Source organism: Psammomys obesus, unplaced genomic scaffold (genome assembly GCF_907164565.1).
Source record: "Psammomys obesus unplaced genomic scaffold, mPsaObe1.curated_primary_1811, whole genome shotgun sequence".
Taxonomy (NCBI): domain Eukaryota; kingdom Metazoa; phylum Chordata; class Mammalia; order Rodentia; family Muridae; genus Psammomys; species Psammomys obesus.
In genome coordinates, this window is record NW_026587216.1 from 29,821,933 (window position 1) to 29,849,250 (window position 27,318).

Below are 27,318 nucleotides of genomic sequence, written 5' to 3' on the forward strand. Positions count from 1 at the left end.
GTTAAAAATATATGATGGTTTAGGAAAGGAAAATGGCAGTAGCGGGTTCTCCCCTAGATTCCATGACCTCAGCAGCCATGGGTAGTTGGCTAGGTTTGCAGTTCTATCATGACCTCCTCCTATTGAGTGTGCCTTAAGTCTAGTTAGACAGCTGTTAGTTATCCCCAAGATATAAGTTTGACTCTTGCACTTTTGAGGTTATCTTAGCGTACTGGTCATTGCTGGATGTCACAGGCATTCCAGCTGGACAGGACTATTAATCATGTTTCTCCCTTGGAAGCTTGTACAGCACCTTCTGGTAATACGAGAGCTAGTCCTAAGGGAGAAGACCTCCACGTCAGTCCCAGCGACATCCCTCCCAGTCCTACGTCTGAAATATGTGGTATCTTCATCAATAAGGACTTACCTTCAAGTTCCTTAAGTAACCAAGGCAATGGCAGTAGCTTGCATTTTGGGGGGAGTCTCTCGGGCTCCCCTAAACTTGGAAGAACGTTTCTCATGTCTGGTACTGGGATTTTTGTTGGATAGACTATGGCTTTGGGGAGGGGAAATTATCGACCTTTGTGGTTCAACTTCATTTGAATTATATATCCACGTGTGTGTATGGGCACACACTTATATAACATGTAATTTTAGGTAAACAAAAATCAATATAATTCCTTATGGCTTTCTTTTAAGTACTGTTATTTACCTCTCCCCCTGTGTTGCCGTCCTTCCCTGCTCCTCAGCTAAAGCCACCCCACCCCCATTTTTCCAATTCCCACCTTCGTAGCACCTGCAGCCTATTGATCCCTTTCTAGAGCTCCTTCCCCGCATCCCCTTTTTGCTTTCCTGGTTTCTGTAGTTGCCTTTCTCCTATAGCCCAGGCCTACCCAGAAATGACACCGTTTTATTGATGCTGGACCCTCCGACATCAATAGCAATCAAGAGAATGCCTCACAGACATGGCCATGGGCCAGTCTGATGGAGACCACTCCTCAGCTGATGCTTCCCTTTTCTGAGATGCATAAAGTCAGGAACCAAGATGAGTCATCGCACGAGGTGCTTTACTCACTGCAGCCCTCATGCGGGCACCGTGGCTAATCTATTTGTCTTCCTGCGCTGGAAACCCCATGTGTGTGGCCTCTGTGCTGGGTGGCGGTGGTGAGTGAGTCCTGAGGAAAATGGCAGTCAGTGGAAGGGACATTCTGCCTGTGAAATGTGTTGCAAAACTCCTGTTCGTTAATGTTGGCTTCTTTGCCTTATCCAATGTTTAAACTGTTATGTGAGCAAGTCTTTCTTTTTATTAAAAAGCAAAACAAAATAAAACAACTGTCCTCTGGGAGTTCGAGGCCGGCATGGTCTACAAAGCAAGTCCAGGGCAGCCAAGGCTACACAGAGAAACCCTGTCTCAAAAAACAAACAAACAACAACAACAACAAAAAAAACAAAAACAAAAAAGAAAATAAAACAAACAATAAAAAACAAAAAATAACCTATAAAAATATATATACTAAACAATGGATGCTCCCATTTTCCAGTTACCTCCATTTTATACATATTTTATTTTTTATACTAATTCAAAATGTATGCAGAGTGGAGATTATAGTATAATGACCTGTCACTCAGTTTTAACAATGATCAATTTTGTTTTGCCATTTATACTGCTACTTTCCCTCTCACCAAAATTTTATTTTGAAGCCAGTTTTAAGCTGTTTCTTTGTCTCTAGCAGCCCTATAGGAAACTGCCCCACCAGTGTGTGCAACTTCTACAGATATTTGAGTGTGCTATTCGGGTGTGTCTTTTCATGTTTCCTAGAGTTTTGTGGTGAGATCAGAAATATAAGTCAGGTCATCAGGCCCAATGTCAAGGTAAATGCTTGGGCATTTAATCGGATGGCTTGTTCATGACATGAGCAACTGGTTTTACCATTAGCTCTTGATTTATGAGGCCACATGTTCAGTTGTATGACGGATGTCATGAACATCAGCGTGGCAGGTTCATTCATCTGTCTCTGCCCAGAGCTCTTCAGTCATGAATGCACTCAACAGATGGGGAATTTCATGGTCCCAAATGGAATTGTTTATCCTCTCATTGTTCCCATGTCAGCAATCAGACTAAATCCATTACCCACCAATAAAAAGATCAGCCTGCTGCCAGTTCAGCTGTGGAAGGAGCGAAGCTATGTTGGAGGGATTTACAGAGTTTCAGAAGAGATAAACGATGCAATAAGAAGCCACATAAATATTAAGACCCCAGGGAAAAATTTGAGTCTTTCATTCTAAACTCAAAGGATTAAGGGATTTTAGAGGGAAGACCCAGTAAGTCTCTATTTTCTTTAACATAAGTACTCTAGAGCCCCCTTTAATTATAAACAGCTTTCACTGTGTGCTGACGGCTTTATTATGTCATTTAAAAATTCATAAACACTGTTTTTGTTTTTCTTTTGTAGTTGTTATTTCTTTGGTTGGTTGGTATGATTTTTCACAGGGTTTCTCTGTGTAGCCTTGGATGTTCTGTGTCCTGGGAAAGGCAAAGTTTGCTTTGCTTTGGTGTGTTTGTTGTCAGCAAATGGCTTCAGCAAATGAGGTTTGAAATACCAGTCTCCACACATCAGGAAAATTTCAGGGTGAGGACCTTTGCTGACTAATACTGCAAGGTTAGCAAATTGTCTGCTCCTGGGTGAGAATGAGAGAGAGCCATCGGAGCTGGCCCTAGGCTCTTGTAGGACCCAAAGGAGACACAACGTGGAATCCTTACTTAGGCTGTTGTCCACTTAGAGCTGAATATTTTCAAGGGTCTGTATGGCTAGTGGTGGAACAAGGTGTTGAGCAAAGAAAAAAATACGGATAACATCCAAACCAAAGGCTGTGGTTAGAATGAAAAAAATGTCCTGTTTTTGAAGATTGTCAAGGAAAGTAAGCATGCTTTATTGGTCAGGTTCAATGAGGGGGAAAACGGATTATGTTAGCTACTGGGTCTCAGTAACCACTCATGACTTTTCCTCTGTAAAAGTGCCAACAATATAAATGTATCCAAATCTGTAAATATGCTATAATCTTCAATGCTCTTGTGACCCTTCATTGTGAAATGAATTAGAGAGCAATTTGCAAGAACAAAATGCCATAGAAATGCTAAAACAACTAAACAAACAAATATTCAGTCTGAGCTCTGAAGCAGGAGGAAATGTCAGCTTCATAACAGGAAGGCTGCTGAGATGGACACTTGGGACCTTTGGGAGACTTTATGTGGATAACGCTGCTTTTTAGAAAAGTCTCGCTCTGGCTCAGCTTGTAGGTTCTCTGTCCATCCACCTGGTAATTCTCTGGCTCCTCCAGACTGACCTCCTAGCATCTGAAATGGACTATGGAACCTTGTTTTTAGGATGTGAATTCTAGAACACTTCTTACCTTTTGTTCTAATACAATATTACGGGAAAGAGGTGTTGGTTCCAGCATTCATGCACAGTGGTTGAGGATCTGGATATGAAGCCTTTCTTAGTCAGAATGTGAGATTTTAGTTAACAAAAAATAGTCTGAGAAAACAGTCTGCTTGATTCTTACTCTCTTTCTATTCTTCAAGTACATATTGCCAATTCACTCTTGCGGATGCTGGCTATCATGGGAGAGGATGAAGATCTTCGTGATAAAGACAAAGGCCTTTCCTAGTTCCCACCATTTGCATGCAAATTTCATGATTTCCTTGTTTTTAATTGATGAGTAGTGTTCCATTGTGTAAATGTAACACAATTTCTATATGCGTTGAGGGACATCTAGGTTGTTTCCAGATTCTGGCTATTATGAATAAAGCTGCTATGAACATACTTGAGTGCAGGCAAATGGTGAGAACTAGAAAAGATCATCAGGAGTAAGCATCCAGAAGCAGAAAGACACACACAGTATATACTCACTTATAAGTGGATATTAGACATATAGTATAGGATAAACATATTAAAATCTGTACAACTAAAGAAGCTAAACAACAAGGAGGACCCTAAGGAACATGCTTAATCCTCATTCAGAAGGGCAAACAGGATAGACATTGGATGCAGAAGACAAGGAACAGGAAAGGAGCCTTCCATAGAGGGCCTCTGAAAGACTCTCCCCACCAGGGTATGGAAGGAGATACTGAGATTCATAGCCAAACTTTGGGCAGAGTGCCAGAATCTTTATGGAAGAAGGGGAGATAAAAAGAACTGGAAGAGACTGAAACTCCACAAGGATAACAACAGAGGCAAAAGAACTGGGCCCAGAGGGGCCTGCAGAGACCAATACTCCAACCAAGGACCATGCATGGAGAGGACCTAGACACCCTATTCAAAGGAAGTCCATTGGTTGCTCAGTGTCCAAGTGGGTTCCCTAGTAAGAGGTACAAGGGCTGTCTCTGACATGGACTCAGTGCAGGCTCTTTGATCACCACCTGCTGGGGGGAGGGTGCAGGCTTGCCAGGCCACAGAGGAAGATGATGCAGATAGCCTTTATGAGACCTGATAGGCTAGGGTCAGATAGAAGGGACTAGGAAAGGGCATAGGGGGAGAAGAGGTAGAGTGGGTGGGACTGGGAGGAGACGAGGGAGGGAGCTGTAGCAGGGATATAAAGTGAATACATTGTAATAAATAAATATATAAATCAAATTAAATAAAAAAGACAAAGTCCTTTACTCTTAGTTAAAATATTAGAAGGAGAAATGGAGCAGATAATAAGTGACAGACAGGTACACAGACAGACAAACACACAAACAGACAGGCATATAGAGGATGTTCAGAGGACACTTCAAATCAGAGTTCCTTGATCTCTCTAGAGAGAGAGACAGCCACCGAGAGATTTTGGACTTCTCTCTTTCCTTTGTTTCTTTGTTCTGTCCTTCCTTTCTTTTCTCCTCTTTTTGCTCTTGGCAGTGTGGAGGATCCACCCAGGGACTCATTTCTGCTACTGAGATGCTCTGCCCCTGAGCTATGTTCCCATTCTCTACTGAGAGATTTTGACGAAAGTGTGTTTTACAGAGGCCGTTCTGGGCACAGGGAAGGGAAGGGCTTGTAAAATGTTTAGAGACAGAAGCAAGAACATGCTTACAGTATAGTACTTGTATAATCTAACCTCAATGTAAACTCCTATTTTTCTCTTTGGAATGTCTTTTCCAGCATGGACTATTATAACAATCTCTATAGGCCAGGATGGTCTCACATCTGTTTCTTATGGCTCTCGAGGTTGGGCAAGCCAACACACATGTTGTGTGTGGAATCATTTCTGGTGAGAGGTGTCTTCTTCAGTGGAAGGTGTCTGACTGTTCGTGTAAAGAGCAAGAGCTTGTTTGAGCAGACACACCCTTAAGACTTCAATGAAGCTTAACCGTCACACAAAGATCTCAAAACACTTGGAGTCCTAGCGTTAGCACTGGGAGCTGGGGAAGATACAAAGGTGCAAAGAAAATCCTGGTGGACACCGCGCAGCAGAACGGGAAACTAGGAGGAGTAAAACGAGAGGGGTGGCTACGGTTTGGGAGGGAAGAAGGATGTGGTAGGGAGGGGCCAACGTTCTTCATTCGTTCTCTAGGAGGCTCTGCCCCACGGGAAACCCTTCTTGTTGTTGGAGGCCAAATGAGACCGTGGGAGTTTGGGGACAAAGAGACCACAGAGGCTGGACAAAGAGCCTGTCTGTTTAGTGCCTGGAACGAAGCTGAGGTATTCTGTGGAACTAAAAGTTTGCTCCTCTGTTTGAGTGACAGGGTTCCATCATCTCTTTTGTCTTGATAGCCCATAATAGCCCATGATAGCCCATGACAGCCTATGATAGCGCATGGTACAGCGCTTCCATTTTTTTTAAAGTAATTTTCTTTCAAAAAATTATTTTTAACTTATGTATTTACTTTACATCATGATCATAGTCCCCTCCCTCTATTCTGCCTGGTCCCTCTCCCCACCCTCTTTACCCTATTCCCCCTCTCCTTGTCTTCAGGAAAGGAGACCTTCCCCCTACCCATCCCAGCACACTAAGTCACATCAGGACGGAGCTCCCCCTCATCCACTAAGGCCAGGCAAGGCAGCCTGGCTAGGGCAAAGTGGTTGCTTGTCCTCCTTCTTTACATTTCATAGTTTTTAGTCACTGTCACGTGGTCAAATTTATGAAAACTGATGAGCATGATGAAGCAGGAGGATGGCTCTGTTAAAGGAACTCTACTTCTGCAAAGTAGTGAACACTGCCTTCTTTATAAGATATTAAAAAAACATTAGACCACGGTTCAATCCACACATTCCTAAAGGTCTCTGAGGCAGTTTAGCGGTTACTTGTATGATTCAAACGGTGATACTTTGTTTCCTCTGATGGATAATGAGCTCTTTAAGGGGCAGGACTGTGTATTACTAATCTCTGCAGTCCCAGGCTGTCTTTGATCACTGGCCCTGCACGCATAGCTTGTTAGGGATCCACCAGCTCCCTATAACCTCACTAGAATGATTGGGGAGGAAAAAAATAGTTTAGGCTCCCTAGATATGGCTTAGTTGGTAGAGGTTTTGTCTAGAAAGGTTTTGTCTAGGTTCAATCCCCAGTACCACATAAATCCAGGTGTGCTGTTCACGCAGCGGATTTGAGGCCAGCTTGGGGTATATGGACTTCTGTTTCTAAGTAAGTAAATAGAATAGTAGTTTGTCTTGTGGATATTTTCCCTCATGTTTAGCACATGGTCTAAAGCTCACAGTGGGTGCCCTGTAATTGTTGTCAGAGGGAGCAAGTGCCCACACAGCTTCCAGAAGTTACCGATGAGAGAAAGCAACTGAGACCCATGGGAGGGGTCTTGGGGACGGGTCCTTGTCTCGCTCAGCTCTCACGGGGCAGCAGTCCTTGCACTAACCAGCCTGGATGACTTATAGAAAAGGGCATTTGGGTATTGTTCTCAGCCGGCAAAACCATGGCCCATGACTGTGAGAATACAGGCCTGTTGGCTAGGGAACGAGCCCTAGAGGTCCAAGAAGGCAAAAAATAATAAACAAATAAAAAAAAAGGCAAAAAGGAGAAAAAAGATCTGACGATTTTATAGTTCGACTTTCGCTTCACTCAAGTGTGTTTTATAAGTTGATTTGAGTTAATCTGCCAGGCTATATAGTCATCTCTCCATCTCTGTGCATTCTGCAGATACAAGTGAGCACAGAGCAAAAACATTCAGAGGACAATGGTACCTGACACTCACACATGCTGCTATTCTTGCTGTGCGTGTCTTGTGCTCCGTCAGGTCTCTGCCAGCATGAAGACCACCATCAGCTGCAGCCCCAGACCCTGCATTTCCAGACGCCTCCTTCTGCCATCGCAGCTCAGGCCTGCCTCCAGCTGACCGAACGCCAGCTGAAGGGGTGGCAAGGTTGCTGTTTCCTATGCTGTGGCTTCTTCCAAGATGGCTGCCTGCAAATCCTCCAACAGGGGAGGATGCCTCAGTATAAACGGGCCTGGTAGTTTGACACTGCTCGAAAAAAAGATGTGGTCAGAAGTCTACGGAACCGTTACTTTGCCTGGTGTGGAAGAAAAATAGAAGTGATTTTGACACTGAGTCTTTGAGCTTTAGAGTTATTGGTGTTCTGCAGCACGAAGTCAAATTAAATTGGCCTGAGAGGGCCTCCATATCTCTCCCCGCAACCCCTGCCTCTGTGCTGGACATATACAGACTTTCCTCTTGCTTGACAGTCCCTAAACAACACAAGGTACCTTTTTATACTGTATCACACACAGTGCCAGTCACCTCCAGGTGATTTAAATGATATGGATATAGAAGTAATGTCTGTATCATTTTATACAAAGGACTTGAGCGCCTTAAGATTTTTGGTATCTGAGAAGTGTTCTGGAAACTCCATGGATGCCACGGACGTTAAAAAAGAAAAAAATGACAGTTGGTTTTTGTGGGCCCATCCATGTGATTGACCCCCGCTGCATTTATCATTGTGCTAGGGGTTATGCTGAAGAGAGGGACGAGGAAAGGAGTGAGGAAGAGCCCTAAGATGAGGTACTGTGTGTGTTTAGACAATGAGCCAAAAGTCCATGCTCAAAATGTAAAAAGTTCAATGTGGTAAAGCTCATGAAAGTGACGGAATACACAAAAACACGTACCCTTTCATCGCCTGCCCCCTGCTGTGGTACTGATTAGAGTGAAAATCTGAAAGTCATCTCAGTTGCTTGGATTACGGATGAGTTATAACACTTTCGGTTTGTGAGCTTCTGTATGGCTTCTAAGATAGTGATCATGAAGCTTATGTGGAAACACTGGAAAACTTAAAATGCCGTATCTCCTTAGAAAAGAGCTGAAGACTACACATACCTTCCATGTGGGGAAAAAAAATGGTAAGAGAAGCTGACATGGTAACAGTTGTGTTTGGGTAATGCAATTTTGTACCATTTTTTTTCTTTTCTCTTGAGTATTTTAATTAGTTTCCAAGGTATAAAAAACAAATTCTATGGATTGGAAAGTGATGAAAAGCATCCAATTAAAAATCCAGTGTTTAAAGTCACAAAGAATGGAGGGTTGGAGTTAGCTGTCCTGGGCGTAGCCTCAAGGGGGAATGCTGCATGGGACAGCTCAAGCCGTCTTTGCAATTTGAAGGACGATTGCATTTAATCTGAGAGTGATTGGAGCTGAAAAATCGGAGGAGTAACAGCAGAAGAAACCAGGCCCTCCCAAACCAGCTGCCAGCAATTCAACTGAGGCCTTCAAGAACTCATTTCCGCCCATTCACTGCGGTTGTGCTCGGGAGACCTGCTTCCCCAGGCTATTGTAGTGGGGATGGCCTTGTCTGCCGATGGCTCCCAGAGGACCAGGCGCTTAATGGCAGCTGTCTAGGTTGGGGTTGCTGGCATCAGAAAAGCACAGGCTGTGTTGACCTGGAGGTGACCAGTTATCCTACTCACCACCCCCCTTCCCGAGGGGCAGCATGCCTCATTAGAGAACAGTTTCTAATCCAAACAACCATTAATCTTTTTTTCGGGGTTAAAGGGCCGGAAAAGCAGTTTTCAGGCACACGCTTTCTATCTTGATACTGTATTTATCTGTGTTTTACCGGGGCAGAATTACTTCACTGAACATTTGAAAACACCCTACAGCTGTGTCCAGAGCTAAACAAACAATGTCAAACTCAACATGGCCCTTCCTGTTCATGGAGAAGGGACAAGAGAGCAAAAACCCGCTTAGTGTAGCGCGTGACAATAAGTCATGGCAGAGTGGCTTAACCCAGGGCAAATTAGTGCTTATCTCATGAGTCAGTAGGAGATGAGTTAAGTGAAAATGCTGTATTGTGTGATGACTTTATGAACACAGCATTACATAAACTCTTGGGTGTTGCTCTTTTAATTTTTCCTCCCTTGCCAGGAAAACCAGGTAAGTGAACTTTAGAAATGCAACTTTAGAAATGTTTTTAAAAAGAAAAAATAGGATTTGAATGAGAAAAATGCACTTGTCCTCTCGAGCATGAATGTGCTTGATTTACAGACATTGGCCTTATCTTCTCTCTCACCCTTAAAATAGTGGACAATTTACCAAACACTTCTTTTCCCGTGTTTTCAAATTGTAAAGAGCAAAATGATGTGTTTCGAGATAAAAAAAAAAAAGAAACAACAAAAAAACTAATCTGTTTCTTAATGCATGGCCTTTAAAGTCTTCCTTTGCAGAGTCATTGTCAATGTGAACACCAGACAGAATTTCTGGTGAGTCACATTTAAGACATCTGGCTACGGTTAGGAAAAAGCACCAAATGCTCGAGAGATAAAGAATTCATTTTTTTATACCTCAGATGGTTTTTCATTAAATTTCTCAAATTCAAAACCTCACATCCAAGAGTTGACAATACATGATACGTATTCATAACATTCTCCAATAAAGTAAGATTCTCTAAATAAAGTAAGATTCAGGCGACAGGACAAAACCCCAGCACCCCAGACTCTCTAAATACCATAGAGCATCAGAGAACAGGCATGACCTGTGGGCTACACACGTGCAAGGCAGCCAATCCCAAACTGCAAACAGCCGAAGAAAAAGATTTCACAGGTTTGCCCAGAGCAGACCTGACTCTGTGGTGCACCGAGCACCGTGCTGAGTTCGGGAATTAAGCGTGTGGCTGCACCTCCCTGGAGCCGCCCAGCCCCGCACGCTCTCCTGCTTCCCGCACTAGCTTGCATCACTTGCCTGGAGTCTTGTGAAGTCACAGCTACAATAACACGAACGGGTTCATCTTCATCCCCTCACAGCACAGCACAGCACAGCACAGCACAATTACACAGCCGTTACCGCGTGTTAGATAGAAGGGGTCCAGAGTACCTTCAAGAGAGCACTAGAAGGATGGTCACAGGTTACACGGGGATACAGCTCACAGGTGTGTGTGTGTGTGTGTGTGTGTGTGTGTGTGTGTGTATATGCATACTGTGTACTAAGAATTGCACCATTTTACCATTATTTGTTACGGAGGAATTGGGTGTTCACAGATTCCAGTGCCTGCCTGGAGTCCCGGAATGAACCGTCTCAGGATGTAGAAGAACAATGTATTTTAAGAGTTCTACTTGGGCCTTTTTAAAAGGGGTGGGGGCTGCAATGGGCGAACCCCCAGCTTTTGCAATAAGCAAGTTTCCTTTCATTAACTGACAAATTTTCCTGACGATTACTCGTGTTAGCAGAGCTAACCCACTCTCTTCCTCGTTCACATATAGCTCCTATTCATAGTCCATTATGTACAGAAGCCAAGAAGTAATTTTAGCTAGACAAGGCCAGTTTTAGCTGGCACTCTGCTGGCACCATCTTACGCCTGTCTCTGGGTGCTGCGTGTAAGGAACTGAGTGTTGCATAGGATTTATCTTTTCGTATGTGCATGTGTGTGTCATGTGCTGAGCATGCATTCTACCTCTGAGTTATATCCTAAGCCCCTTGTTCTCTTTGTGTGTGTGTGTGTGTGTGCACGTTTGTGCACATGTGTGTCGCTGCACATGGTACATGAGTTTGTCAACACTGGGTGTCTTCGATTTGCTCTCCACCTTATTTTTTTGAGAAAGGATCTCTCGTTCCATCTGGAGCTCACCTATAGGCCAGCTGGCTGGCCAGGGATCCTGGGACATCCTGTTCTTCCTGAACCCCGAATGCTGGGATAATATGGGCACACCACTGTACCAGCTTTCAAGTCAGGTCCTCAGGCCTGTGTGGCGAACATGTCACTAACTGAGCTACCTCCCTAGCATCTGCCATCTGTGTGTGTGTGTGTGTGTGCCAGAGGTAGACATTGGTGTCTTCCTGTTACTCTACACCTTGGAGACAGGGTCTCTTGGTGAATCTGGCTAGGCTGGCTGGGGAGCCCTGGGGAGCTGCTTGTTTCCACCTGTGCCAAGTTTACAGATGCAGGAAGCCGTGGCTGACATCCACATGTATGCGGGGAGAGGGTCTGGACTCAAGTGTCTGGATGGCAAGCACTGCACCAGCTGAGCCATCTTCCCAGCCCCACCTCCCCCTTATAAGATTAGACACTTGCTTTCTTGAACAAATACAGACCATATAAGTATATATAAAATACCAAGCGAAGAGAGCAGGCTAGGGATGGTGGCACATTCATAATCACAGCGCTGGGAAGACAGAGGCAGAAGGACCCTGAATTCAGGACCAGCTTCGGCTCTATGGAGAGTTTAAGGCAGGCCTTACACTGCAGCTGTGCAGTGAGATTCTGTGGTAGATCTCCTGCCTGACATGCACAAGGCCCTGGGTTCTAACCTCAGCACCTTAAAAGAAACAAACCCGAAAGCATAAAATACTAAGTGCACACTTAATTTTTCTATACCTCCAATTTCATTCCTTTACTATCTTCTAATATTTTGACCTATACCTTTTCTCTATATAGATACATTTATAGATAATTGAAAATTATCTATAAATTATCTATTAAGTCAGACTATACTATTATATAATTTTTCTGCCACATCTTTTGTGAAATAGACGTATTTCCAAGAGATTTACTTCACCTTTATTAATAATACCGTAGTATTTTACCATTTACTATATCAGAATATAGAAATGAATATTTGTAAGTATTCACTTAGTAATGAATATTTAGATTGTTTTAATTTTTATTACCCCAAACAGTACTGTCAGAGACATCCTTGTCATATTTTTTACACACTACTGGTAGTATTTCTTCAGGATAAATCTGTAGACATTCAGTGTCTGGACATAGGCTATACAAATTTCTGCGTTTGATGGACAGTTTGCACCCATTTGGCACATGGACTGAGAGGCAGAGTGTTGAGTGAGGTTTGGTGCAGGAACACTGACCCCTGGGGAGTGGTCCATGGGTTTTGCCTAGCGAGCACCAAGGATTCTCTCAAAGGATAAAATCATATCAGGTTTGAATCAGCAACAGGAGAATTAAGTGTGGCGATAAATCAAAGGCATCGGTTAAGCTTGATCAGCTTCTGCTCTCTGCAACCTGTTGCAGGGGTCAATAGCGATTCTTCTTACTAATGTGGTCATTAGTACAGCTTCATTGATGCCTCAAACAAGGCAGACAGATCCTCTTCTGACTGGGCACGGGGCGCAAGCTTCGTCACCCTCTCCTGAAACAGTAGATAAGGTAAGAGGAGTAATCCTGGGCTTAGGAACGGCAGTTTGTCAATGCTAGGTGGTTATATAAATCAGCTTAGTCATTAGAAACAATGACTAGATACTTTAAATATCCTATAGAAATAGCTTGGTGTGTTGGTTCCTATAATCCAGCACTTGAGAGGCAGGTCAGGGGAATCATGAATCCAAGGCCAGCCTGGGCTCAAAAACCAGACGAACAAAGAAACCTCCCACCCCCCAGGTCCTAAGCCATATTCCTTGAGCGGTTTGGGCTAATTCTGAACTCGGATTTATCAAGGATGACTTCTTTCTCATGAGGCTTTGAAAGCCCTCAGCCCTTGCCTTCTGCTCAAATGTAGAGAAACAAATGAGCCCGTGCACTGATCAAACTGGGCCAGCCAACAGCCTCTGCCAGCTGTCACTGTCCCCGGTAAGGACAGCGCGGTGCTGCTAAGAAAAATGTAGCTGCTTGTCCCTGACTCAAGGCCACTTCCTTCAGGGCGTGGTCTTGAGACACATCCCGAAAGACTTTCGTAGGACATGACCCTTTAGGCTATGCCAAACAAGGAATCCATTGACCAGTGTTTTCTATTTACTTTTCCAAACTAGTTTAGAAGTTTACTTAATTTCTCCAGTGTTTTTTTTTTTTTTTTTTGGGTGGAGTTGGTGATGTCAGCATCCTATGCATAAATGCTCTCTCAAAGAGGGCGGTAATCTGCCACCCAGACAAAATGAACAAACATGGCATCCCGCGGGCTCCGTTTTCTCGTGCTGAGCAGGCGTTTGGTGTATACCCTATAATCAGGCAGGCAGAGGAGTTCAGACCCACCACCTGCCCTGTCCTCTTGAACAGCCCTGCAATGGACTCTTTCCATTTTTGCTCCGCTATCGCCCCCTAGTGGTTATTTTCTTGACAGTCGCCAGCTCTCCTTTAACGCCCAAGCAGAGACCTGGGCTTAGGAGCTCTGGATAACTTCCCTTTGCGATAGCAAAATCGTGGAGCTGCCCAGTAGCTCAGGTGGTGGAGTACTTGCCTAGCGCGCAAGAAGCCCTGGATTCCATTTTCAGTACGACAAAATCAAAGTAGGTGGCTCCCACTGCTAATTTTAGCACTCAGGAGCCTGGAGGCAGGTGGGTCAGAAGAAATTCAAGGCCATCTTGGGATACACGAGATTCATTCTCAAAAACAGACAAACAACACCATAGCGTCTGATGCCTCCCTGGTCTGTCTGTTTCTCAGCCTTCTCTCTCCCACTGGCTCACTTCCCTTGTTGGTTTGCTCGAGACAGAGCCCTCTGTTCCCTGACCGGCTTCAAACTCGGTGTTCAGCACAGGCTTGTACTACTCGGTCCTTCTGCCCACACTTCTTAAGTGCTGGGGTTACAGGTTCCGGCCACCATACCAGATCCACCATCCCCTTTAAATTGTAGCCTTTCTCTTCGTCCTTCTCCTAGTTGCCATGTCTGGGTTGGGGTGTCACACAAGACCCTTGACTACCCTCACTGGACTTCCCTCCACACTGTCCCCACAGGATTTCTCTCTCTCGCTCTCTCTCTCATTACCCAGGCTCTCTGTCCCACCAGTGATCATCACCTGAAATTTATTTCTCACTGGCAGATGCTCATGGCTTGTATCTCCTCGGGAGAAGAAAGGCAAGCTCCAGTCATGAGCCCTAAAACCTCTGAAGGAACACACAAACAGTACATGCGGCATATTAATGTCCAGAATATAAAAATTATTCTCAGAGCACAACAGCAAAATAACCAATTTTGGATCAATCAAGAAACCAGCAAAAGATTTGAATAAATATGTCTCCAAAGAAAAATATATAAATGGCCAATAAGCATAGGCGAAGATGGTCAGTACTTTTAGCCTGTAGTGGGGTGCAAATCCAATCCACTCCACACCACTTGGATAGCTACTATAAAAATAATGGAAACTATCAGGACAAGATGGCACATGTCTGTAATCCCAGCACTCAGGGAGGCAGAGGCAGGCGGATCTCTGTGAGTTTGAGGCCAGCCAGGTCTACAAAGCAAGTCCAGGACAGATTACACAAAAGTAGTCCAAGTCTACACAGAGAAACCCTATCTCAAATAAATAAATAAATAAATAAATAAATAAATAAATAAACTAACTAACAAGTTCTGGAGATGAGACTTGGAACCCTTTGTGTTAATAGGAATGTAAGTGGTGCAGGCACTGTGGAAAAGTTTACCAGTTCACCAGTTAAAAACTGGACTAAGGTTGGAAGCACATTCTGGAAATCCCAGCCCTTGGCAAGCGAAAGTGGGGATCACCAAGGCAAGCGGGCCTACATAGTGACATCCTGTCTCACTCATACAAACCAAACCAAACAGTAAGATTGCCATAGGAACGAACTGTTCTAGTCATAGACACTCGGAAAAACTGAAAGCAGGGACGCAAGCATATACTCGTGCACTAGAGCTCAGACCAGCCAGAGGCAGAAACAACCTAAGTGTCTTAACACACGTGTGAAATGGATAAACAAAATGTGGTATATAACCACGCAAGGAAATATTACTCAGCCGTAAACAGGAACAGAATCTGAGACATGCTACAGCACTGGCCAACACACTGAGGTAAAATAAAGCACCCACAGAAGGATTGACAGTGTGTGATTCCACGTATGTGAGGTGCCTGGTTTAGGCACTTTGAGAGACAGGAAAAGGATCCGACCGTACTACAGGCTGCGAGAAAGGCAATAGGATAATTGCTGTTTGGTGTAGGGAGAGCTATTTGGGGTGCTAGGAAAAGCTCTACAGCGGATAATGCTACTGTGTAGCACTTTGGATGTGTTAAATGGCGTTGAACTATGTGCAGAAGAGTTACCTAAATGATAAACTAATGTTACTTTACTACAGCTAAAAAAATAAAAATGACAAGGATGAATGGCATCTTGGAGAAAGTGGGAGGAATATGAACGAGACAAAAGCAAAATTTTTATATTCTCGCAGATCTTGTTAATAGTTACATAGCAATTTGTCATTTATCTATGTTTCTATTGTCTATCCTACCCATCTACATACCTTATCTGATTATCATCAATCTATTTGAAATCAATCATCTATTTATTTATAATCAATCAATCTATATCTATTTATTATCTATATTGTCTATCTATCTATCTATCTATCTATCTATCTATCTATCTATCTAGTTTGTGGCAGGATAAAAGCTGAATTTCAGTGTGTGTTATGGCTGATGATTATGGTGATGATGGTGATGGCTTCTACCACATTTTGTTATAACAAAGAAGAGTCCTTTGATGAGCTCAGAGTCTACCACCATGATCTGTTCATCTTTGGAGAGGCAGTTCTGGACTTTCAGGAGCAGCTGAGCCCCAGCCCATGCTAATTTTCTCTTTCACATTTCCAACCCCAGTGACCGGGCAAATACAGACAAAGTGTCTGATCTGATGCCATATAAAAGCCAAATGATTTCAGAATGAAGATGTGTTGAGCAACGAGCTATTATTTATAGACAGGAAGACCAAAGAACAACTGACTAACATGGGCACTGAAATAAATATTTCTACTTTTAGCACGTTCATAAAATAACAGCATTTCAGCTGGTCCGTCTACCAAGCGTGGGAACGCTCATTCGGGCAGACAGCTCTCCCCAGTAATGAAATGTTTTGATTTGAAATGTAAATGTTTCTTTCCAGAGGTTTCAGGAATGGAGCTCTGAAGATCGATTTGTTCTTGCCCACTCCCTCTGCAGCTGGGCCATGCAGTTGGCCGCCTCTGTGTTCGGGGCTGCCATTTGTTGCCACTAGCGCAGGCTGTGGTGTTTGGTTAAGAGGACTGGCCTGCTCATTCCTTCTAGAGAAAACCGACCCCTGGCTGCTGAACATAAAAGAGCCTTTATCAAACACGAACTGTATAAAACAAACTTTCTGGCAAGGCTCTTTGCAGGGACCAGTATATCTTACTACATTAAATCTGGTAGATACTAATGAGTAAAGATTGGCCCCCTGTATGGGTAAAGTTCTGGGGTTGCCATGGCATTCCCCTAAGAGGTGACAACAGTTTCTCATCTGTGGGTTATTTCTGTTCTAGCGAGGGATCTCCATTGCTGTGATTAAAAACACTGACCAAAACCACCTTGGGGGAGAAGGCTTATTTCACTGAAACAGCTCCACAGATCGAAGTCTGACACTGAGGGACGTCAGGGCAGGCGCTCAGGGCAGGAGCCTGGAGGCGGATCTGAAGCGGTGACTATGGAGCGCACTGGTTACCGGCCTGCTTTCATGTTGCCAAAGCAGCACCTCGTGGGAGACTCTTACACATAATCAAGTTTGGCTACCAGCTTGAGCTGTAGCTTTGGCCCCCTCTGGACCACAGCTTCTGGGTGCTGGCCCTCAGGGAATACTCCCCAGGAGATTTCTCAGTGATGGTGGTCTGTGATTAATCACACCTGAGTTTTCAGCCCCGGCTCACCAGAATCCGTTATCTCGGTAAGTCAAAGGTTCACTTCAGTGGTGTCGGCCTATTGGTAATCAAAGCTGATTATTCAGTCACAGCTGGCCAGAAACCACAGATTCTGAATTCAAATTATCAACCAAATGGCCTAATTGTCTCTGAGGGACTCTCCGTCTTTCCTGTGAACCTCCACAAGCCAGGCCTCCATCATTGGTACCTCTCTTTAACAGTCCTTTTTTGCTCCCATCAGAGTTTAGTGAGCCTTCAGGACTCAGTGGCCTTTTCAAGCCCAAAGCTCCCAAATCCTTTCAGAATACTCCCAAAACAATATGGTTATGTCCCTCATCATTAATCCAAAAACGTGCAACAAAAGTTCCGTTATTGTTGATTGTGTGTAAATGTGGGCCCCACAGTACACGTGTGGTGGTCGGAGGACAACGTGTGGGAGTCAGTTTTCTCTGCCTCTCGGGTCTCAGGACTCGAACCCAGGTCATTCCATTTTAGCAGCAAGCACCTTTACTGGCTGAATCATCACCGCTGGCCTAAACACATCTTCATCTTCTTGAACGTGGCCCTGAGGCAAAGTTATCCCTGAGATAATGCTGGGAAGCCAGCAGCCACATTGAAATCACGGTGGCCGCCGGGTCTGTGGGGTCGGAGCACAGGCTTTCATGGCTGTCCTTGTTTGACTCAGTCTTAGGCAAAATCTGCAATTGCCACCCAGCCACTCGCTCACCCGGACAGAGGGCTCGGCAGGGGGAGCTGCAGGTGTGACTCACTCGACATGCCTACCAGCCCGTGTGGGGTGCCGCAGAGGAGGGGGAGCAGAGCAGGCCCCTGCTCTCGTCAGTGCTAGGCTTGGATAAGACCACCACAATGGCTTTATAAACGCTTCCGCTTCGGCCCAGCAGGCTAGAACTGTGGATTTGCCGGTTGGCTTAGCACCAGTGCTGAGTCCCAAGACACTGTGTTCCTCACTCATTTACCCTGTGAGATACAATCGGATCCACTGGGCTTGGATTTGAGTCAGGGAAAGCAGTGGCCCATGGGCCATGCTTCGCTTGTATACTGAGAAGCCAAGAATAAGCACCCGGTTGATGATTTCTTAAAAGTTGGACACCTTTAAACTACCCACACAGGAACCTAAATTTGTGCTAAATTATGACGTGGGTCATTGTCTCCCAGTTTACTGAGGTTCCCTACCATCTGTTTCCTCAAATTGCTTTGTTCCTTGCTATTCCCTACATTGCTTGTGTGGACACATGGACCTGTGAGCTCAAACTGTACAAACATCTGTGAATGGCCAGGTCACCCACAGTCTGAACAGTGATGGAGTGGGGAAGAAGGTACTAGTTTGAGCCCCTGCTTCCCTGAAATGGGGTAAGGAAAAAGTACCGCTGTTTGCGGTAAGCAAGGCGGTTCTTGAGTGGATACTCTAGCTGTCTGCCGTCTGAGTGCCGGGGGGGTGGTGGAGGTTTGGGGGCTGGGATCTGTGAATGGTTAATGTTGGACAAAAGAGCCCCACGGTGAGCCCTGCTTTCCCGCTTTTCCTATTGACTAGGAGGGCTTGGGCGTGGCAAGCATGGTGTGGCCCACTGACTCGAGGATCTGAGCCCTCAACTTTAGAGTAAATTGCAATGAATCAGGACCTTGGTCCATTTCAGTCTGGTGTTCTAGCTCTGGAGAGGTCCAGACAGATCGCATCTTCATGTGGTTCTTGTGAGAGGGAGTGTTTATCTGTAATGATTCTACTTTATAAATGGGGGTAATTTAATTCGCATTCTTCAGCAAAATTTAAACAAATGAGGCACAGAGGGACACAGGTGTGTGTGAAATATACAATATCCCCAAATGATTCAAGCGCGAACTCGCAATAGTTTCAACCTAAAAGTTACACTGTATTCTACACAGCAGTAGGATGTTTTGCAGTGGGAAATGACATCAGCGGCCCTTTTGGAACGGTTTTGTGCCATCTCATAGGGAACTTCTGAAACAGCAGATATGAGGGAAAGGGAAGGGCTTCCATAGCTCAAGTCGGTTTTGGCAGTCTGCATCTCGACTTTTTGTAAAGGATTCTTTCAGTTCTACCACAATTTCATGGACAAACATAAGGGTACAGGGGCCAGGCTGCTTTTGTTCTGTGGGTTCCCTAGCAGCTGGGAGGGGTGCTGCAAGGCCACGAGCAGACCTGATTGTGGTCCCCGCTGGCTCTTGTGCTTGGCAGCATGAAGGCCATGGAGTGAAATCTTACCTGGGGCAGTGTTCCTTTCACCAGTGAAGGGATGTCGTCCTTGGAGTAGCCAAGGGCAGCGAGACCATCATCAACATTTAGGTCAAACAGGAACTTTCGGAGGGTATCTGCCAGCACAGGCCCCGCATCTTGGGTCCTGGCAGTTCGGATATCGGCTCCTGGAAGAAAAGGTCAGACCGTAGGGAGAGAGGGAAGCAGCTTCCCGGTGTAACTCAGTCACAATATCACTGATATTTTGTACACAATACCACCTCCAAACACTGAGGTCCAAGGCACTGCTAGGTTTCCCTGAGACGTCTCTGCAGGTCAGTGGTCGCGCCCACAGATGACACACTGGCAAGGTCAGGCGGGGGAGCCAACAGCTCTGTAAGACAAGCTGGCTCGGGATTCTGGTTCCTCCCTGTCTGCCTTTTGTGTGATGGGGGAGTAGTGTGACAGAGCCATGAAAGGAGGCGCTGAACAGAGCAGGTGCTAGAATGCGGGGGTAGCACATTTTAGGAGGCAGAGCTTATACTCCTTTCAGGGCTGGGCATTTACTGACATCTAGAGGTGTAAATGTTCAATGTCTTTTCTAACAGCAACAGAGAAAAACACGAGGCTTTTGCAAACAGCTTGAGGCAAGGCTATACTCTGTTACATGTGATCAGGGAAGGGAAGGTTTCCTCTTTAAAACCTTAAAAAAAAAAAAAAAGGTCTGTTGCCAAAGGATAGGGGACGGATGGTCCTCTTAATAAGTGTCTCAGTGACAGGCAGCTGGGAGACTTGGGGAATAGCTGCTTCCTGTGAAGATAACAATGTGAAGAAGGCTGCCAAGGCTTGGAGATTTGTAAGGACAGAAGTTTAACGATTCGCAGCACAAACAATAACAGAGATGCCAGTCTGGAAGGGGCACAGGGCTCTGCTCTTAGGCAGGATAGTGTGCAAATTCCCGAGGGAAGGGAGCAGGTTTCCCAACCCTCACCTAGCACCTGCCCAGATGCCCATCTAAGTGGAACACCTGTGCGGCCTACAAGGCTAGCATTCTGCGAATGAAGGTAGCATTGGATGACGTATAAACAAAATGCCTACAAGGGAGAGGAGGCCCCTCCTCCGTGTGGCACACTGTAAGTCAGATTTAAGCCTCCTCCTTCTCTGAGGGTCAGAGCAGCTTTGGTTTCAGGAACAGGTAAACAGGCCAGATACAGGCCAGATGGAGAGCAAGGAGAGCAACAGGACGGAAGATCTGTCTGCAACACCCAGCAGCTAAGAGCAGATTAGGTGGGAGGTGTGACACAGGATATGGGGTTTCAGGTTTATCATCCTGGGACGGCTGCCACTGGACACACTGTACAAATCTCTAGGTTCTCCTATGAAGCAGTTTTAGAAAGAGAGAGAGAGAGAGAGAGAGAGAGAGAGAGAAAGAGAGATGATATGAAAAAGTGAACTGCTACAGCTAAGAAAAAAAATGAAGGTTTCATAGAGAATTAATATAATTATCTGGCAAGATGGGATAATAGTGAAATTCCTAAGCAATTAGGAAGAACTGTGGGGTTTGTCTCCCAGGATCAGCCTTCTTTTAACATCTGTGCTGTCTGGACCATGCCCTGTAAATTCCCCAGGATTTCCCTATTTACAGTGGATTTAGCCTACAGTTTGGGGCCCCTCCCCTCTAATTTTTACCATTTGCTTATTTACGAAGTCCAGAGCTCTTTCCCAGCATGGCCATCCATTCCCCTCCCTAAAAAGAGAGAGAATAAGGCCCCTGGTCTCTCTGCCAATGAGTTCACACAGTACACACTGCAAATGGAAGCCTGGTTTGGCTTGAAGTTCTGTGCCTCTGACATTAACATTCCCAGCACAGCACCTGGAGCTTCGAGACACACAAAGGGCTGGTGTGTGAGGGAGGGCCGGGGCAGTAGCCCTGTGGGAGGATGTCTGCGGTTGCTCCTGCCTCCTTGGGGATAATCTTTCCAACGGCTCAAGCTATAAGAGCATAACGAAGAACGGAGTTTTCGTTTACAGCCTTTCTCTTCCCACCCCAAATGCAAGCAGGGGAATAAGATATTTTACAAGTCAGTCAAGTTCTCCAACTCACCTAAAAAAAAGTTCTTGTTTCAGAAAAACACTAAGGTTTTTCTTTTCTTTCTTTCTTTCTTTTTTTTTTTTTTTACCTCACACTATGGTTAGCATGCAGAATATAATTTTATTTTCTGTAAGAGTCAAAAGGCAGAGTGGGCTTCTTATTAGCGAGATTACAGGACAGCAAACAAGTTGCTCATTTAGAATTGCTTCTGTCTCTTGTTTAGCTTTGTGATTGGGAGGTCACTGCTGCTTTGCCGATTCATTTTATCAGACACTCTTGCACAGCAAAACTCAGGACATTGTGTGCCCAGCGATACTTTCTTTAGAGGCAAGAGCAGAGCAAATCGCATCAGGATACACTTAACAGAATCGGTATCAGGTTTCATTTCATTACAGATCTTTAGAAGCAAGCCTGAGGGCTGCCCAGGCTTTCGGGCAGGCCGCTGACGTTTTATCACGGGCTACCCCAAAGTGACATCCCATACCTTGGAGGACCACAGATTTGTGAGTAGTGGTTCATACCTAATATTTCTGCCGTCTCCAGGTGCCGCTCTGGAAACATCTGGGCTGTGAAGGTGAACACAGCTGGAGATGTGAGCACCACGGAGAGGCCATGGGGCTGGGGAGAGAGGGACAGAACAGCTGTTCTTCCTCAGTCCTCTAGAGGGTGCTCTGAGCAGCCAAGAACTCGCAGCGTGGGCTGGGGTGCCGCTCAGGGGCAGGGTTCTTGCCAGTTCGTCCCCGGCCCCGCCCCGCCCCCACTGACAAACATACTTACAGTGATTGTGACAATTTCAAGATTTAGCTGAGTAACTTATTATTAAGTATTTTACCACCAAAGGGTGATCCACATTGTACTCCTTGGCTTTGTATGTCTTCACTAAACCTGAAATTGGGTAAGACATGCCATGGCTGGAAAAGAAAAAAAAAAAAAAAAAAAAATCTTTGCGGACACACAGATGCCAGAATTCAGTAAACACGGACGTTGTTACAGGAGTGTGCCTCACGTCTCTGGACTGCAGTGTCACCTCACAGAGGTCTACCTGGTGTGTTTCTTGGATGTAGGGATGTACGGTGATGCTCTCCGAGTTTACTGTCTCCATTAACAAAACCCCTGAAAAGATCAGACTGCAATGATCAAAGAGTCGTTCGCATTGGATAATATGCAAGCAGGACATACTAGTGAGCCATTGTGCAAATAACTGACAGAGCGTTTCAAATGTTTCATATTAATGGTGCTGACTTATGAAGGACTAGTCTAGCCTGAGAAGCTAGGTTAATCAGTTCTGTTTAATTGACTTTTATCTGCCTGCCTTTTACCTTTGCAAACTGGTGTACAAGCGCGGGGCGGGGGGGAGGGGGCATTGGGTGTTCTGCTCTTCTCTCTCCCTCTCTCTCCTTATTCCCTTGAGACAGGCTTTTGAGTCTAGAGCTGGGCTAGCAGCATCAGGTCTCAGAGACTCTGCTGGAGTTAGTTAGTGTGGCCAGCCTCAGCTTCAGATTTTGAAGTACCTGCTGGAATCCAAACTCAGGTCCTCGTGCTCACAGAGAAACATTCTGCCCATTGAACCATTCTCCAGCCCACAGTGGGGTTTACTTTTACCAGAAAACAGAAACTTTGTATCCTTTTGAACTTTTAGTAAACAAATAGGAAAACATTGTAGCTTAATAGATGGTTCAGATTATAAATATTACAACAAGTTAACATATAATATTCACAATTAATATTGTAAAAATGAAATGCTTAATATGAGCAAAATGGTCTCATTCTTTTAATATGGTCTATTGGAGGATTGCATGCTTAGCCAGCAAAAGATTTCATGAAAAAGTAGTTTTGATAAATTACATGAATATTTATCCAAAAGTTCTCAGATATCTTGCATGAGATAAATGAAAAGCTACTGCTTCTCTGAGTTATTGGATACTTTAGAATGCACTTTACCTGTCTTGGAGTCAGAAAATTATAGCTTAGTATGTTTGCAAAAAGTATTAGGGTTCATGTAGCTTTCAAAGGCAACTTTATATCAATACTTTGAAAATTTTCAATTGTTTTTTAATAGTTATATATGTTCTTTATACAAAATAAAAACGATTCACATTCTCTACCATTCTAGCCATTTTATGCATATATTTAATTTATGATCACACTGAACATATAATTTATAGATTGTTTTCTTCCTTTTTTATTTTATGTGTTTGTATGTTTTGTCTGCATGTACCTCTGTGTACTTCATGCCTGCAGTGCCCGTGGAGGCCAGAAGAGGGCATTTGATCACCTGGAACTGGAGTTACAGAGGGCAGTCGCCCATTGGTGCTGAGACTTGATCCTGGGTCATTTGGAAGAGCAGCTGTGGATCTACAAACAGCTGAGTCATCTCTCCCGCCCCGTGCATGTTTTGTGCATAGCTTTTGTAGCCTAACATTCTTCTTGTTTTCATGCAGGCCAGGCTGATCTCCACCTGTCTATGTAGTTGAGGGTGACCCTAAACTCCTGATCTGTCCTGCCTCCACTTCATAAGCGCTGGAATTACAAGTGTGAATCATTGTGCCTGGTGTTATAGAATAGCCTTTGCAAACACTTAAGTACTGTTCATGGGTTGAGTATTTCCCATTGGAAATCAAACAGGCATCCAATATTTTCAGTTATAAATTACACTCAAGTGAACAGCTTTCTGAGGAAACCTATTGCACATACCATGAATTTATTTAGGCTAGATACATGAAAGTGAAATATTGGGCCAAGGGGGATGAACACTTTTGGACTCTAGACCACTTTGTTTCCGAGCTTTTGGTGTAATAAATTCATGCTCCCATGACACCAAGCTTGATGCTCACCACGGCCTTGAACCCTACCAAAGCTTGACTCTTAATTCTCGACATTCTCTGCTTTTCTACCTTAAGGCACTATATCAATAAAATTTCAGCCAAGAATTAACTTGGGACTACTAACAGAGATTCTGACTGCTTCCTTTCTCTTTCGTATATGAGAGATCAAGGAAAGATCCTGCGTTTGAGATTTTACAAATGACAATATATAGTGAGATGCAGAGAAATGGGAACCCTCACCTAATGCGGGTGTGAATGAAAAATGGTATAAACACCATAGAAGAGTGATAGTTTCTTTAAAAAAAAAAAAACTAACACAAAGTTACCATAGATCCAAAAATTCCATTCATTTGTATGAAGTAAAAGAAATAAAAAAGTGCACACAATAACTTGTACAGAATGTTATTTATAGCAACAAGTGTCCACTCCCTGGTAATAGGTCAAATAAAATATGGTATCTCCACACACTGGGATATTATTTGGCAGTGAAAAGAAGCGAAGTGCTCATGCATGAATGAATACTGAGGTTCTAACAGTATTTAAGTAAAGCATGGCGAGCACAGAGGTCCATGTGCTTTCACATCTATGACACACCCGAAGTGGAGAATTCCAAAGAGATGGAAAGTTGTCCAGTGGTCTCTAAGCATTGGGGGGGGGGTATGGGCATTGGTGAACAGTAGTGGAGGATGAGGGGTTTTCTTTCTTTTCTATTATGTATCTATCTATCTATCTATCTATCTATCTATCTATCTACCTACCTACCTCTATCTTCCTTTCTTTCTTTCAACATTTAGAACATTTTAAAATGTTCTAAAACTAATGGCTGCAGAACTTTGTACATAGAGTAAAAAAAACCACATTTAATCATATGTGTTTTAAATGAGCAGACTGTATAGTATATAAATTGTATTTTAGAAGCTATTATAAGAATCTATGACCTAATAAACTGAATTTGAATTAAGAAAATATTTGGGGAACCTTACCTTTCTATTTTAAATAGCATATTTAAAATTTTCCACTTGTCCTGAATTATATACATAAAAATGTAGAGGCAGTAGCTTGAGTTAAGAAAATAAATTGCATGCTCACTTACCACAGATGAACACCAGCATTTCCAAAGCCAATGCCAGCAAAAGCACTTGCCAAGTGCATACTGGACCTCGCTTCCAGATCATCAGGATTTTTGACAGCCCTGTGAATTATATAAATACATAGCAACACACCAACATTGCCATTTCCTTCTGAATAAAGATCTGCCTGAGGGAAAGGTGAGAAGGGGGGCTGTCATTCAGTAGAAAGAAAAATTAGGCAGGTTACTCAAACAACTCCTTGTCTTCTCAATGGAAACTGAAGGCAAGCATATTTTTCTCATCAACGGTTTCACCAAGGGCATAATAAACACTCTGTCAGCTGATCAACTGATAGGAAGGTGCCAGGGAAGCCAAGCCCTGACCTTGCTTTCTGAGTGCTGCTCAAGGGAGGTGACCTGGGACTTGCTCGTCTTCATTTGGCAGTGACTCTGATGGTCATGAATAAACTGAGAGAGAACACATTCTCAGAAGACACACAGAGCCCCGTAACCCCGGGCTACCTGCACAGTAAGTCAGCCAGCCTAGCCAGCTTTCTCTTTGTGACACTAATCCAAATTGAACTGTATGTTTTTGCTGTCTTAGGAGTCTGTTCCCATTTGTTCTCTCATAAATAATAGCTGTAAATACGATCACTTACATATTTGTATTCTTTAAAACATTTAAAGATTATTCAACTTTTAAAATATTTAGCTGGAGAGATGGCTGAGTGGTTAAGAACACTGGCTGCTCTTTCAGAGGACCCAGGTTCAATGACCAGCACCCACATGGTAGCTCACAACTGTCTGTAACTCCAGTTTCAGGGGATTTGGTATGCTCACAGATATACATGGAGGTAAACAGTGCACATAAAATAAAAATGAATGAATGAATAAGTAAACAAGACCCTGTCTCAAAAAAAATAAAAAAGAAAAAATTTATTTATGCTGGGCGACAGTGGTATACACCTTTAATCCTAGAACTTGGGAGGCAGAGGCCAGTGGATCTCTGTGAGTTTGAGGCCAGCCTGGACTACAAAGTAAGTTTCAGGACAGCCAAGGAAATACAGAGAAACCCTGTCTGGAAAAAACACAAACAAACAAATAAAATATTTAATTTAAATTTTTGTGTTTAAATATGAGGTCTTGCTATATGGCCCAGGCTGGTCTCAAATTCCTATGACCTACCTCCGCCTCCCCAGTGGTGGGGACTCCAGGTGTGTGACACCACACCCAGTTTGTATTTGTGTTCTTAGACCTTTCAAAACCTTCCAGGGACCCTTTTACATTTTCTGTCTCCCAAGTATCTGCATGTTTTCCCCCTTGACTTTAATTCACGTGAGTTTTCTCAATGGGTGGCTTCTGTGTGCCTTTGGGGTACAGACGACACAGCCAACATCTGTCTGTGTGGTTCTCATCCCTGCCCACTCTCATAGGCATCTCCCACACGCCCACTTCACTACTGGAGCCGTTGTTCTTTAAAAAAAAAGTCTTGCTTTGTAGCCCCGGCTGGTTTCAGCGCAGGCTGGCTTCAAACTCATGGCAATCCTCCTGTATCAGACCCCCAAGTTCTGGATTTACGGAGGTATACCACCGTGTCTAGCTAACTTGGGGGCTTTCTTTGGTGAGCAAACCTCTTTTTATCTGTATCCTGTATGTATTATTAGGAGCTTCAGTTGTCTTCTGAAACTGTTGCCCTTTTTAGACTGAGGGGTCCAGTTTTCTCTTCCTGTCCTGGGATCCCTTTAGAAGTCACAGGTGACCGACCTGGTCGGCAGACCTTTCGGCACCAGGCATGTCAGTTTTCACCTGAGAGCAGCTTGTGAGTTCCTGTCCCAATCCTTTCTCCTCACGGTGACATACCTCTTCAGGTACTTGGCAACAATCCGCAGTGCATGGACTGCCCAGATGTCGCTGATTGGGTTGCTGCCCTGGTATGCCGGCCGTTGGATGGGATTGGAAGGGCAGGGGCTTCGCATGCTGTAGGGAATGGCCGTGTACGACTCCAGAGCATGGCTGAAGAGAAATGTTTAAACACACAGAATGAGCCTTGCCCCTCTCCATCCCTTGCAAACCTTGTTCTTACAACTACATTTTAGATTCTTGACCTGAATAAAAAAAAAAA

The 27,318-nt window shown here is 44.2% G+C and overlaps 1 protein-coding gene across 6 annotated transcripts in view; it reads right to left on the bottom strand.

Annotated features, from left to right (window-relative positions):
• Nucleotides 1-12,020: 12,020 nt before the first annotated feature.
• The window catches only part of Adhfe1 (alcohol dehydrogenase iron containing 1), a 28,605-nt gene continuing 13,307 nt past the window's right edge, over nucleotides 12,021-27,318 (bottom strand). For 5 of the 6 annotated variants that reach the window (XM_055603157.1, XM_055603154.1, XM_055603155.1 and 2 more), the window contains 6 exons: nucleotides 27,057-27,209; nucleotides 25,221-25,319; nucleotides 22,135-22,213; nucleotides 21,824-21,920; nucleotides 19,241-19,398; nucleotides 12,021-12,537 (listed from right to left, as the gene is read on the bottom strand). In XM_055603157.1, coding sequence (XP_055459132.1) covers nucleotides 12,454-12,537; nucleotides 19,241-19,398; nucleotides 21,824-21,920; nucleotides 22,135-22,213; nucleotides 25,221-25,319; nucleotides 27,057-27,209 — 670 coding nt within the window. In that variant the 3' untranslated portion in view covers nucleotides 12,021-12,453. Of the gene's footprint in view, nucleotides 12,538-19,240; nucleotides 19,399-20,899; nucleotides 20,958-21,823; nucleotides 21,921-22,134; nucleotides 22,214-25,220; nucleotides 25,320-27,056; nucleotides 27,210-27,318 lie in introns of those variants that run through there. The other variant, XM_055603158.1, reaches the window with a different exon arrangement.